This window comes from Oppia nitens, unplaced genomic scaffold, assembly GCF_028296485.1.
Source record: "Oppia nitens isolate AA-2021 unplaced genomic scaffold, nextdenovo-longstitch-racon4-pilon3 scaffold34_pilon_pilon_pilon, whole genome shotgun sequence".
Classification (NCBI taxonomy): domain Eukaryota; kingdom Metazoa; phylum Arthropoda; class Arachnida; order Sarcoptiformes; family Oppiidae; genus Oppia; species Oppia nitens.
Genome location: NW_026533215.1, coordinates 4,072 through 15,145, shown reverse-complemented (window position 1 = coordinate 15,145; position 11,074 = coordinate 4,072). Strand labels below are relative to the sequence as shown.

At 28.8% G+C, this 11,074-nt stretch overlaps 2 protein-coding genes across 2 annotated transcripts; both read left to right on the top strand.

The window, feature by feature from the left end:
- Positions 1–2,692: 2,692 nt before the first annotated feature.
- LOC128956942 (uncharacterized) lies at positions 2,693–5,021 on the top strand. The gene is made up of 2 exons (XM_054302656.1): positions 2,693–2,948; positions 4,363–5,021. The coding sequence occupies exons 1-2, from the start codon at positions 2,693–2,695 to the stop codon at positions 5,019–5,021; spliced, it is 915 nt and encodes a 304-aa protein (XP_054158631.1).
- A 1,613-nt stretch (positions 5,022–6,634) lies between these two features.
- On the top strand, positions 6,635–7,960 carry LOC128956941 (uncharacterized protein F54H12.2-like). The gene has a single exon (XM_054302655.1). The coding sequence runs from the start codon at positions 6,635–6,637 to the stop codon at positions 7,958–7,960; it is 1,326 nt and encodes a 441-aa protein (XP_054158630.1).
- Positions 7,961–11,074: the final 3,114 nt, after the last annotated feature.

Sequence of the window (11,074 nt, the reverse complement as noted above, 5' to 3'; positions counted from 1 at the left end):
CGGGTTGTTTTTTCTTGTAATTAGAGTTAATTAATTCTTGCAATAAAAAATGACTATCATAGCCTTTAGCATTGTGTGCGAAAACATAAACTTTTGCATTGTTGTGTGAGTCAGCTGTTTGTGATAAGGATATTAGATAATCAAAAAACGACTTAACGCAACTTTTGTTCTGAAAAACATGTTGACCTAAACCACATGTATTGCAATTATTTGTTGATTTTTGACGTGAATTTACATCCCAACAGTTATCGCAAACACATTCTGATAATAAATAATGAAATTATTTAAAGTATTTTATATATTTATTTATTAAAAATTACCTGAAATTAGTAACATTGGTTGGTGTTTACTTATGTTATCCGTTACCACAAGACTTGATTCGATATCATAACAAACTATAAATTTAATTTTGTCGTCTTCTTTCTTAAGTTTATCATGATTTAAAGGATTAATCATACAATTGTGTTGAGTCCATGAATTGTATTTGACACCACAATTGCGACACTTGAGATAGTTGCATTGATGTTTATTGATTTTGTCCACTTTATACCAAACATCGCAGTGTTGACATTGTTTTCTCTCAAGACATATATTGTTGTTTATATGTTTATCATAGCAAATATTTCCATTGAATGTTTTTTTACATACATCGCACTCGATTAACTGATCTATTGCTACTTTATCACATTTAACATTTGATCCACATAATGTACAATTTGTACATTTGTGATCAATTACATGATGTCTTGTATGACATTGATTGCAAACTTTTGTGTCATTTCTGTATGCATTAATGTTTTTAATAAAATTGTAATGACCAACTTTATTGAGTATAATATACTCAAGCCATATCTCATTGTCGGTGATTATATCTTCAGACTGATAAATAATGTTTTCATCATCAGAGGCATCAATAATCATAAGTTTATAAGGACCGATATTATTTAAATACTGTTGAATAACAGGAAAGTTATTAGCTTTTAGCGGTTGGCTGTAGTCTAAATTAGCGTTGAATTGACGATTTATTTTTACCACAAGATCTTGAGCTCCATTACGCTGTGGTAAATCTCCATAACTTTGACCAATTAATCTTTTCCACTCTTGATTGTTATGAAGTCTTGAAGTATTAAAACCCATTGCAAACCATTGAATACCCACATAAATAGCTCTATATCCGCAGCTATTATCTATATTGGTATTAATAAAAATTTAATAAAGTAATTATTATATAATAAAAATACATACCACTATTGTTAATTGAGACCACAGAGCGCTTTCTAATGCTTTTTGGATTGTTGTCTCTGGAGCTTTAGTTTTGCGTCCACTTCCCTTAAGCGTTTCCGTTACATATAAAGTAATATCAAAATTACCCATATAAAATGTTTGATTCGATTGAGCAATTTTGCTAATCAAACTCAGCGGTTCGTGTCGATCAAAGTTTTCAATTTTTCGGTTACCTTAAAATTAATGTTTTAATTAATATCAATTTTATTATAATTATTTAAATTACCGATAAATATTGGTTTGTTGAGGTCTTCATTTGACATAATTAATGTAAAGAAATCTTCACCAGAATGTTTTTGAAATATCGGTAAACAAACATCAGCAATGGCTTCCGAAAACTCTTCTTCAATATCGTTAAATCCATTCAAATCTCTTAAATTGTGGTTAAATTTAATTCGCTGAGTGTACTGTTTGCGCTTGAATTTGTCATAAGATTGGATTTGCGGTTGACGGTTAAATGAATATAGTAATTGACCTTGTGGTTCATTATTAGTCATCAGATCTTCTTCATCTTCATTTCGAGGGTCAGGAGCTCCGGAAATCATTGCTTCATTATCATCATGAGAGTGTTCACCGCCATATTGTGTATTGACTGATATATATATAATTATTAAAAATTTATAATTATAATTTAATAATTAATTACCTCTGGGATCCGGTTCAGCATCTGAATTTTGTGAAACATTATTCATATAAGTACCATTGCTGTCATCTAATCGAGGGTCAACACCGTTATTGCTAACAATGCTTTCATTTCCACCATTTTCTTTGTTATTGTTTTGAACATCAAAACCATCATTTTTGTCTTGTTTCACACTTTTTAACCACTCGTTAACATTAGCGCCTTCAGGCATTGTACTTAATGAGTCTAATGCCTGACCCCATGACATACCATCTGGTATGTCGTCCACGTGTTGACTTAACAACTGAAACACTAAATAAAAAATAATTAGTTAATTATTACATTAATTATAAAATTATCTGCTTACATTCACCCATACGGCGCTTATTACTTGTATTGACATCAGATGCTGATCGTTTCGACATAATTACAAAAACAATTAAAACTCAAACAATTATTATCAAAAAGTAATATTTATAATAGTTGATGTGAACACTACAAGAGCACAAAAACAAGTGTGTAGTTCAAGTTCAAGTGCAGCTTATATATTGAAACCTGTTATTGACATTGACATTGACTGCGCAGTAAACAAAATACATCTACATTTTTTATTATTGTAATGCTTGTTGTTAGAGAGCTACATGTATATTATTAGTATATTGTAATTTTTATTTATAAATAATATATAAGCTAAATATTACTTAATTATTATTTTTAAATTAGATAATTATGAATACAGTAAAAATTCAAACAAAACATTTATGTTTCAAACATCCATTTACTTGTATGACTGCAGGTCCTACAAGTAGCGGGAAAACTGTACTAATACGCAATATACTAGAACATTACAGGAAATCATTATATTTTGAAACTACACCTACAGTGTTAAAAGTCATGTGGGCTTACGGTCAGTGGCAAAACTTGTATGAAAAACCTATAAATAATTGTGACGTAAAATATATAGAAGGTCTACCTTCCGAAGATGACGTCAAAGAGTATGGACCTCATATTATTATAGTTGATGATCTTATGACAGAGTTAGGCAATAACATTACATTAGCAAATTTATTCACTAAAGGGAGCCACCATTTAAATATAAGTGTTGTTTTTATTGCACAAAATATTTTCCATCAGGGGTCGCAAATGAGAACAATTAGCATAAATTGTCATTATTTGATACTTTTGAAAAATCCCAGAGATAAGCGACAAATAATATCATTGGCTTCACAAATATATCCAAATAAATCTAAATTTTTAATTGATGCTTATAATGATGCAACATCTATACAATATGGTTATATAAGAGTTGACTTAAAACAAGACACTCCAGAAAAATATAGAATACAGACAAATATAATACCTGTAGATAATATATTGGCTCCTATTGCTTATGTACCTAAATAATGTCTGAAAATTTAAAAAAGTATTGTCATGACTTGAAATTTATTGCAAAATTACAGTCACCTAAAGCACAAAAATCTATATTAAAATATATGTCCCGCGACCGTAATTTTTATTTAGCACTTAAAGAAATAGTCGTAAATATTATAAAAGGTAATATAGTATTGGATAAAATTAATGCATCTAAAATACTTAAACATAAAAAATTGTTTAATAAATTTAATAAACCTAATAAAATATCAGTGTCAAAAAAGTTGGTTGTGCAAAGCGGCGGTTGGTTGTGGTTAATACCAATAGTCACGTCAATTATTGATTTAATTACATAATGTCATTTCGAAAAATTCAATTATTATCAGATAGTGATCCTATTACTGAAACTAAACTTAATAAAGTAATAGAAACTATACCCCCTAAAACAGAAAATAATATAAGTGAAAATTTTTTAAAAATAATTGAAGATATTGTACAAAAAATTTTATTAAAAAAGTCTTATAAAACATCTGTTAAATCAATAGTAAAAAATACAATATCTAAAGTGAACCCTACATTATCAAAAAACAAAAAATCTATTAAAAATAAATTTATTAGTAAACTCAAACCTACTAAACATTTAAAAAAAGTTATACCAAATAAATCTGTAGATAATTGGTATAAGTTATGATCGATCAAATACTATCAAAAATTTATTATAATACTAAGCATAATGCATCATTTAGTTCAATTAATAAATTATTTATAGCTGCTAATAAAATAGATAGTAGTATAACTCTAAAAGATGTAAAAAATTGGTTATCTAAACAATTAACATATACACTTCATAAGCCAGTGATAAAACTTTAAACGTAATCGTATAGTAGTTAAACATATTAATCAGCAATGGGAGGCTGATTTGGTTGATATGAAAGAATTTAGCGGTACTAATAAACACTATACATATTTATTAACTGTTATTGATTGTTTTAGTAAATATGCTTATGCAATACCGCTAAAAAATAAAAATGCAAAAACAATAACTAGTGTTTTTACAAATATTTTTAAAAAACAAAAACCTTTAGCTTTAAGAACAGATAAAGGTAAAGAGTTTATTAATAGCGATTTACAAAAATTACTGAAAGAGCTAAACATTAACTACTTCACATCTAATGATCATCGAATTAAATGTGCTATTGTTGAGCGTTTTAACCGTACACTTAAAACACGTATGTTTAAGTATTTTACTGCCAAAGGTACACGTAAATATATTGACGTCATTAAGGATTTTGTTGACACATATAATTCATCATATCATCGATCAATTAAAATGCGCCCAATAGATGTCTCTACTACTAATGAAAAACTTGTGTATAACAACCTGTTCTCTAAAACTAAATTAACCCCAAACAAAATAAATACTGGTGATAAAGTAAGACGAGTATATGACATGAAAGCATTTGATAAAGGATATTACCCTAGTTGGACAGACCAAATATTTACTGTTGAAAATACTATAAAAGGTGATAAACAGTATGTTTTTAAGCTAAGAGATGAACAGGGAAATATACTTGAGCAGCGCTTTTATCCCCAGGAATTGCAACAAATTACTGATAATCTGTACAGAATTGAAAAAGTTATTAAAAAACGTAAACGCCGTGGAAAAACTGAATACTTTGTAAAGTGGTTAAACTATCCGGAAAGCTATAATAGTTGGACAGATAATATTGAAAATGTTTCGTAACAAAAAAGTTTGTCCATCAGACTTAATATTATTTTCAATACAAGTATTTTTAATAACATTAGTAATTGTCGTTAGTTTAGTTAATCTATCATTTGATTTCGGCAATAAAAATTTGTGGACAATCATATTGACCAGCGCATTGGGATATATATTACCTAATCCAAGATTACGTATTTGCAATAAAGTTATAAAAGATGTCACAAATAACGATTTGTAAAATAATATCTATTTTAATAACTTTATTAATTATTGTTTTAGTTTTAATTATTTTTTTATATAATAATAAAATTCATCAATCCAAGTGGAATTGTACAAAATTAAATTATACTATAATTTGTGAATAAAATGAGTTCATATATTACTTTGAGTTCTAATGTTAGTACCGGTGACAATACATTAAGCGATTTCCGAACTAAATTAGGTGCTGTAATGAAATTTGATCCACAAAATGATTTATTGACAAGTATACCAAAATATACTGATTGGTTAGTTGGTATAACAGAAATATCATATACAAAATCATGGTATAATATTTTAAATGACTATAAAGTATCGTTATATGATGAGATGGGTAATATCTACAATAATGACTCCAATATTTATACAATTAAAGCCGGTTTTTATGAACGACCATCAAATTTAATTAGTGAAATAAACAGTATATTGGCTAAATTTAAAGGAATAGTACCTCCAAAGCTGATATATAATGAAGTAAATAATTACGTTACATTAATATGTGGGAAACTTGAAGACTCTGTTAGAGTATTTGTTAACTTGGGTGATGAGATTGAATGTTTGTTAGGACTTAAAAATAGAAATAATTACTATAATTATTATAATACTGAAAATGCAATTAATGATTATACAGTTAATAATGTATATACAAATGATGAAGTGAAAGCTCATCATCCAGTAGAAATATCTGGTGGATATCATTTATTATACTTATACACTGATATTGTATATCCATCTCTTGTTGGTGACACATTTGCACCATTGCTACGTGTAGTTGAAATACCACGTAAATCTAAATTTGGTGATACAGTGCACTTAAATTATGAGACACCACAATACAGACCCGTTAGACTAAATCAATTTGACACAATTAAAATCTATATAAGAGACGACAGTGGAAGACCTATACCATTTAAATTCGGTAGAGTTACATTGACTTTACATATTAAAAAAGTATAAAAGATGGATAACCCATACATTGATTATTATAAATCGCAAGCCGGTAACGGTATAGTAGTATATAGTGGTCACAGATATCAAGGTGGTAATGGTATATTTGGTAAAATTTTTAAACACATACAACCAGCACTAAAATATATAGCAAAACAAGGTTGGGAAGCATTTCAAGGTATAGGTAGTGAAGTATTAAGAGGTAAATCACTAGGTGACGCCAGTAAAAACCAATTACTTAAAACTGCTGATACAGTACTCAGTGACGTAAGTGATAAACTCAGTACAATGAAGCGTCAAAGAGGTATGGGTATTAGAAGAAGAAGACGCAAGCGCAGAATAAATAAATCTAAACGTAAAGTCACTAAAAAAGTATATAAAAGACGTAAACGTAGTCGTAAATCAGGAAGAAAACCAACACTAATATAATGACTACTATTCATCCATTGTCGTCTTTAATGACTTTACCGGAGTTGGATATATTTGGTGTCCCTCCAACTCAATTAATGATTGAAAAAGATATACAAACAGATCACAGACCGCTAACTACAATAAAAGCTGATTCACCCATTGAATTTGAAATAACTACTGGAATCAATGAATATATCAATTTAAATAAATCTGAATTGTACCTATGTTTGCAAATTGAGTTAACTAAAACTGAATCACCCGATATTACGGCTGACGATTGGAAAAAAATATCACCCGTTAATTATTTATTAAACTCATTTATAAAACAAATAGATGTAAAAATAGGTCAAACAACTATCACCAGTTCATCTATTAATTATCCATATATTGCTTATTTTGATGCATTACTTAATACATCTTCTCAATCAAAGTCAACACATATGCAAACATCAATGTGGGTTAAAGATAGTTACCCATTTAATGATCATAACTTAGAGCGACAAAAACGGTTATCACCAAAAGGTAAAAAACTAGCAGTTAGCCGTCATATTGAATTGTATGGAAAATTACATTTGGATTTATCTCAACAATTAAAATCACTAATAGGTGGTGTAACTATTAATATAAAAATACATCCAAACTCTCCCGATTTCTACTTAATGTATGATAAATCTATTGTTCCAAAAGTTAACATTATAGATACTAGACTTTATATTCATCGGTCAATTGTTCATTCACAAGTAGTACTAGCACATAATAAAATGCTTGAAGAAGATAAACCTGCACTATATTTTATTACCCGCCGTGAAGTAAAAACATGTACTATACCAAAGGATAGTATTGATTATTGTTTGAATAATGTTGAGAGTGGTGTTCTACCTAGGAAGCTGTATATATCATTTGTTAGTAATGATGCTTATAACGGCTCTCAAACACTTAATCCATTTTATTTTAAACACTATAGTTTACGGCATATTGCTTGTTATTTAAATGGTCAACAGTACCCGCATAAACCGTATACACCTGACTTTCAAAATGATAAATATATTAGAGAATACTTTAGTTTATTTGAAGTTAGTAATCAGCTGAGCCATACTACTTGTGACATTACAAAAGATGAATTTGCCGAAGGTTTTTCAATATTTGCATTTAATTTCATACCTGACCTATCAGATGGCGTTGCAAAAAGTGGTTATGTATCTCCATTACAAAGAGGTGGACTTAGAATTGAATTAAAATTTAATTACCCTTTAGCCGAACAAATAACTGCTTTAATATATTGTGAATACGATAGTTTAATTGAAATACAGAAAAACCGATTTGCTGTTAAAGACTTTTCATGAATACATTAGAAATAAATAAATATTTTCGTAGCTGTATCAAGTATTATGGCACCTATCCTAGAGATGAATTACCTAATACTATACCTAATAACAGTGGATTAATTGTAAATACAGATAAAGCTAATCAACCAGGAGAACATTGGGTTGCAATATATAAATATAATAACAGTGTAGTTTATTTTGATTCATTTGGCTTACCCCCACTACACAAAGAAATCATAAACTTTATAAAAGACAACAGTAGTAGTGGTTGGTTCTATAACACTATTAATTTTCAAAGTGTATACTCAACTACATGTGGAAAATATTGTGTATTTTTTCTATCAAATTATTTCAATGGCGCGAACTTTGATAACTTTTGTAAAATATTTACTTTCAGTAGTGATATTAATGATAAGTTGGCAGATATGTTATACAGATGGCAGCTGTAGCTTATCACATTTGTATAAAGATATACGTCAGTATAGAGTGGTTTATAAACAAATGGAGAAACTATATGACGAAAAACTATTGATAGTTTTGAGTGACGCAAATCTACACGCGCCATATTTGGTTGAACCGTCAACATATTTTTCAAAGGAAATTAAAAAATACTTTATAGAAGAAGGCAAGCAATTAAATGATATAAAAGACTTGGAAGAGTTGCTAAAATTGCTAAACTACTTAAACTTTAGTAATTTTCGTACGGAAAGACATAATTTTTTAGTAAGTAATGGAAAAAATTAATCAAATATGCGGTGTTATGGATGCACAGGGTTTCACTGTTGATGGCGTGTTTTATCCGCGGGAAGTATGTGTGTTATCACATACACTTAAACAGTGTGAACTGTGTGACACAGACCTTCGCTTTGTTGATATGGACCTTAAAGACCGTATAACTAATTTATATTTGGCTAACAATCTGTTTGGCTTTTCATTGAGAGCCCACAACACCGATATCACTCACAACTCATCTCTCGAACCTAATCAAGTGATATATATGATGTATCATAAAATTAAATCACACGATAAACCATATTTGGCCATAAAAAACCAACAATTGGCAATTATATTGGACTTATGGAAAATACCGTATATTAATCTCAATGAATACAAATGTCCCAACTATTCAAAACTTAAACAATTTTATGGTGGTCTCCCGTGTCATTTTCACAATAGAATTGTTCCCGATCGAAAACTCCTGCGCTGCGCTTCAAATAAATGCAATTTATTATGGAAATGGCTAAATAATTATTATCAATCACATTAATTTTTTTATTCAATAAATTTATTTATGTAATTACAATATTGTCTTTAATTAATTTAGTATAAGTATATATAATTAAATTATTTTTACAGTATTTATTCAATGGAGGTCCAAACATTGATACAGTAATTGTTTTGTCGGGGTAAGTCTCAGCTTTAAGTACCAATAAATCAAATAATCGTTGATTAAACCCGTATTCCATTAAAACGTATGTGGTTATATTTGGTTTCATTATTAGCGGCTTTAGATATTTGTCAACATTTAAATATATGTTTATACTTGTGTTGAGTATAACGGTTTCACAAATATCCATCATTTTTGTCTTAAATATATTTATACAAAACGGCTCTAGCATTCTGTGAGCAATAAATAATTTAAATTTTCTAACATAAAGACATTTGAATCCTGAGTTGACAAAATCAAACGGTGACAAGAAGTGTCCTTTTATGAAAAGCATTTTCAATGAGTACCGAACCATCTTATAATCGTCATACATCTCAATATTGTGTGATGAATTTAATGTAAACTGAATTTTATTTGGTGTAGTAGGCATAACATTGTACAGTTCTATGGCGTTGTAAAAGTCGACAAAATTCAATCTTAAATTAGTGATATTTTGATTATTTATAATTGACTTCCAATTTCCTTGACATAACTTTTGATCCACACTGAGAACTTTTAGTTGAGGTAGAGTCGCCAAATGGTTACATACAGTATTTCTATCAACTGATCCACCTACGTGTAATTCAATGGCTTTAGAACCGAATTTATTAATAAACTCAATAAACTGATTCATATTCTTGAAATTAATTGTGTTCATATAACGTATAGCTTTTATCCGTTCTGGAAAGTTTTGACGAAGTATCCCCCGAACATTCTCTATTGCTAAGCATTGAACGGCCGTATAAATATTAATTTGCTTCAAATGACGAAACGAATTAAAAAACGTCTCATTAAATCGATAAAACACATCAAATTCCAATAGTTTGATTTGCTTAAAATCTTGTGATACTTTTTGTAATGATTCTCGATAACCATCTGACCAAAGACTTATACTATTGTGGTCTACATCCCATTCATCATCAAACTCAGCAATTCTGAGTGTTTGTTGATTTGTAAATATCATTCGTTGCCATTGTTTACTAACAGTAAGTAAAGTAACTTTACTTTTTGCAGGTAAGTGTTTTATTATTAGTCCACACAAGTCGTCACCATAACGATCAAAACTATCGCGACCATACACTTTAGTCATTTTAAAGCAACTAAACACTTACTTGAAAAACACATTTGCTTTTATGACAGTGAAACTCAATAAAATAAACATTGATGAAATTTAAATCTCTTTATTTAATTATTAGTATACATTTTAAATATTTCATCATTAAGTATAATTATATTTTTGATCTCATATGACGTCAAACTAACACTAGCATATGTTAAGAGGCATTTTACAACAATAATGTTGTAAAAACCTTTATCATCTTTCTTGAACTTAATAGTCCTATCAATATCTCCAATGTCTTCAATATTGCCATCAATCCCTTTTGCTTTAATATCTTCAATTAGATGACGAAACTCGTCCACATTTAAGTTAACACCGCGTTTCGTATATTGTAATTTCTCATCTTCATTAGCAAAAGCCAGTCGTATATCCACACGCATTTGGTCTTCTGATTTACTCAATCGAATAACTTTTTTGAAATTAGATTTTTTATTTGTAATAATATGAGTGTAAACGTGCTCATAGTTAAAAACTCTTTTAGGCGTATCAACAATACTTGTAGACATTTTGATTGTTATTTGTATTGCTTTTGACTTTTACTTTTACAGTCTTATATATAATGCTACTTATATACTGTTATTTATTT

Bases quoted from the DNA above. Each gene is read 5' to 3' on its own strand.
- LOC128956942 (XM_054302656.1), top strand. From the start codon at position 2,693: ATGACTGCAGGTCCTACAAGTAGCGGGAAAACTGTACTAATACGCAAT. The intron at 2,949-4,362 runs GCAATAACATTA...AAAAACCTTTAG, and splicing joins TGATCTTATGACAGAGTTAG to CTTTAAGAACAGATAAAGGT.
- LOC128956941 (XM_054302655.1), top strand. From the start codon at position 6,635: ATGACTACTATTCATCCATTGTCGTCTTTAATGACTTTACCGGAGTTG.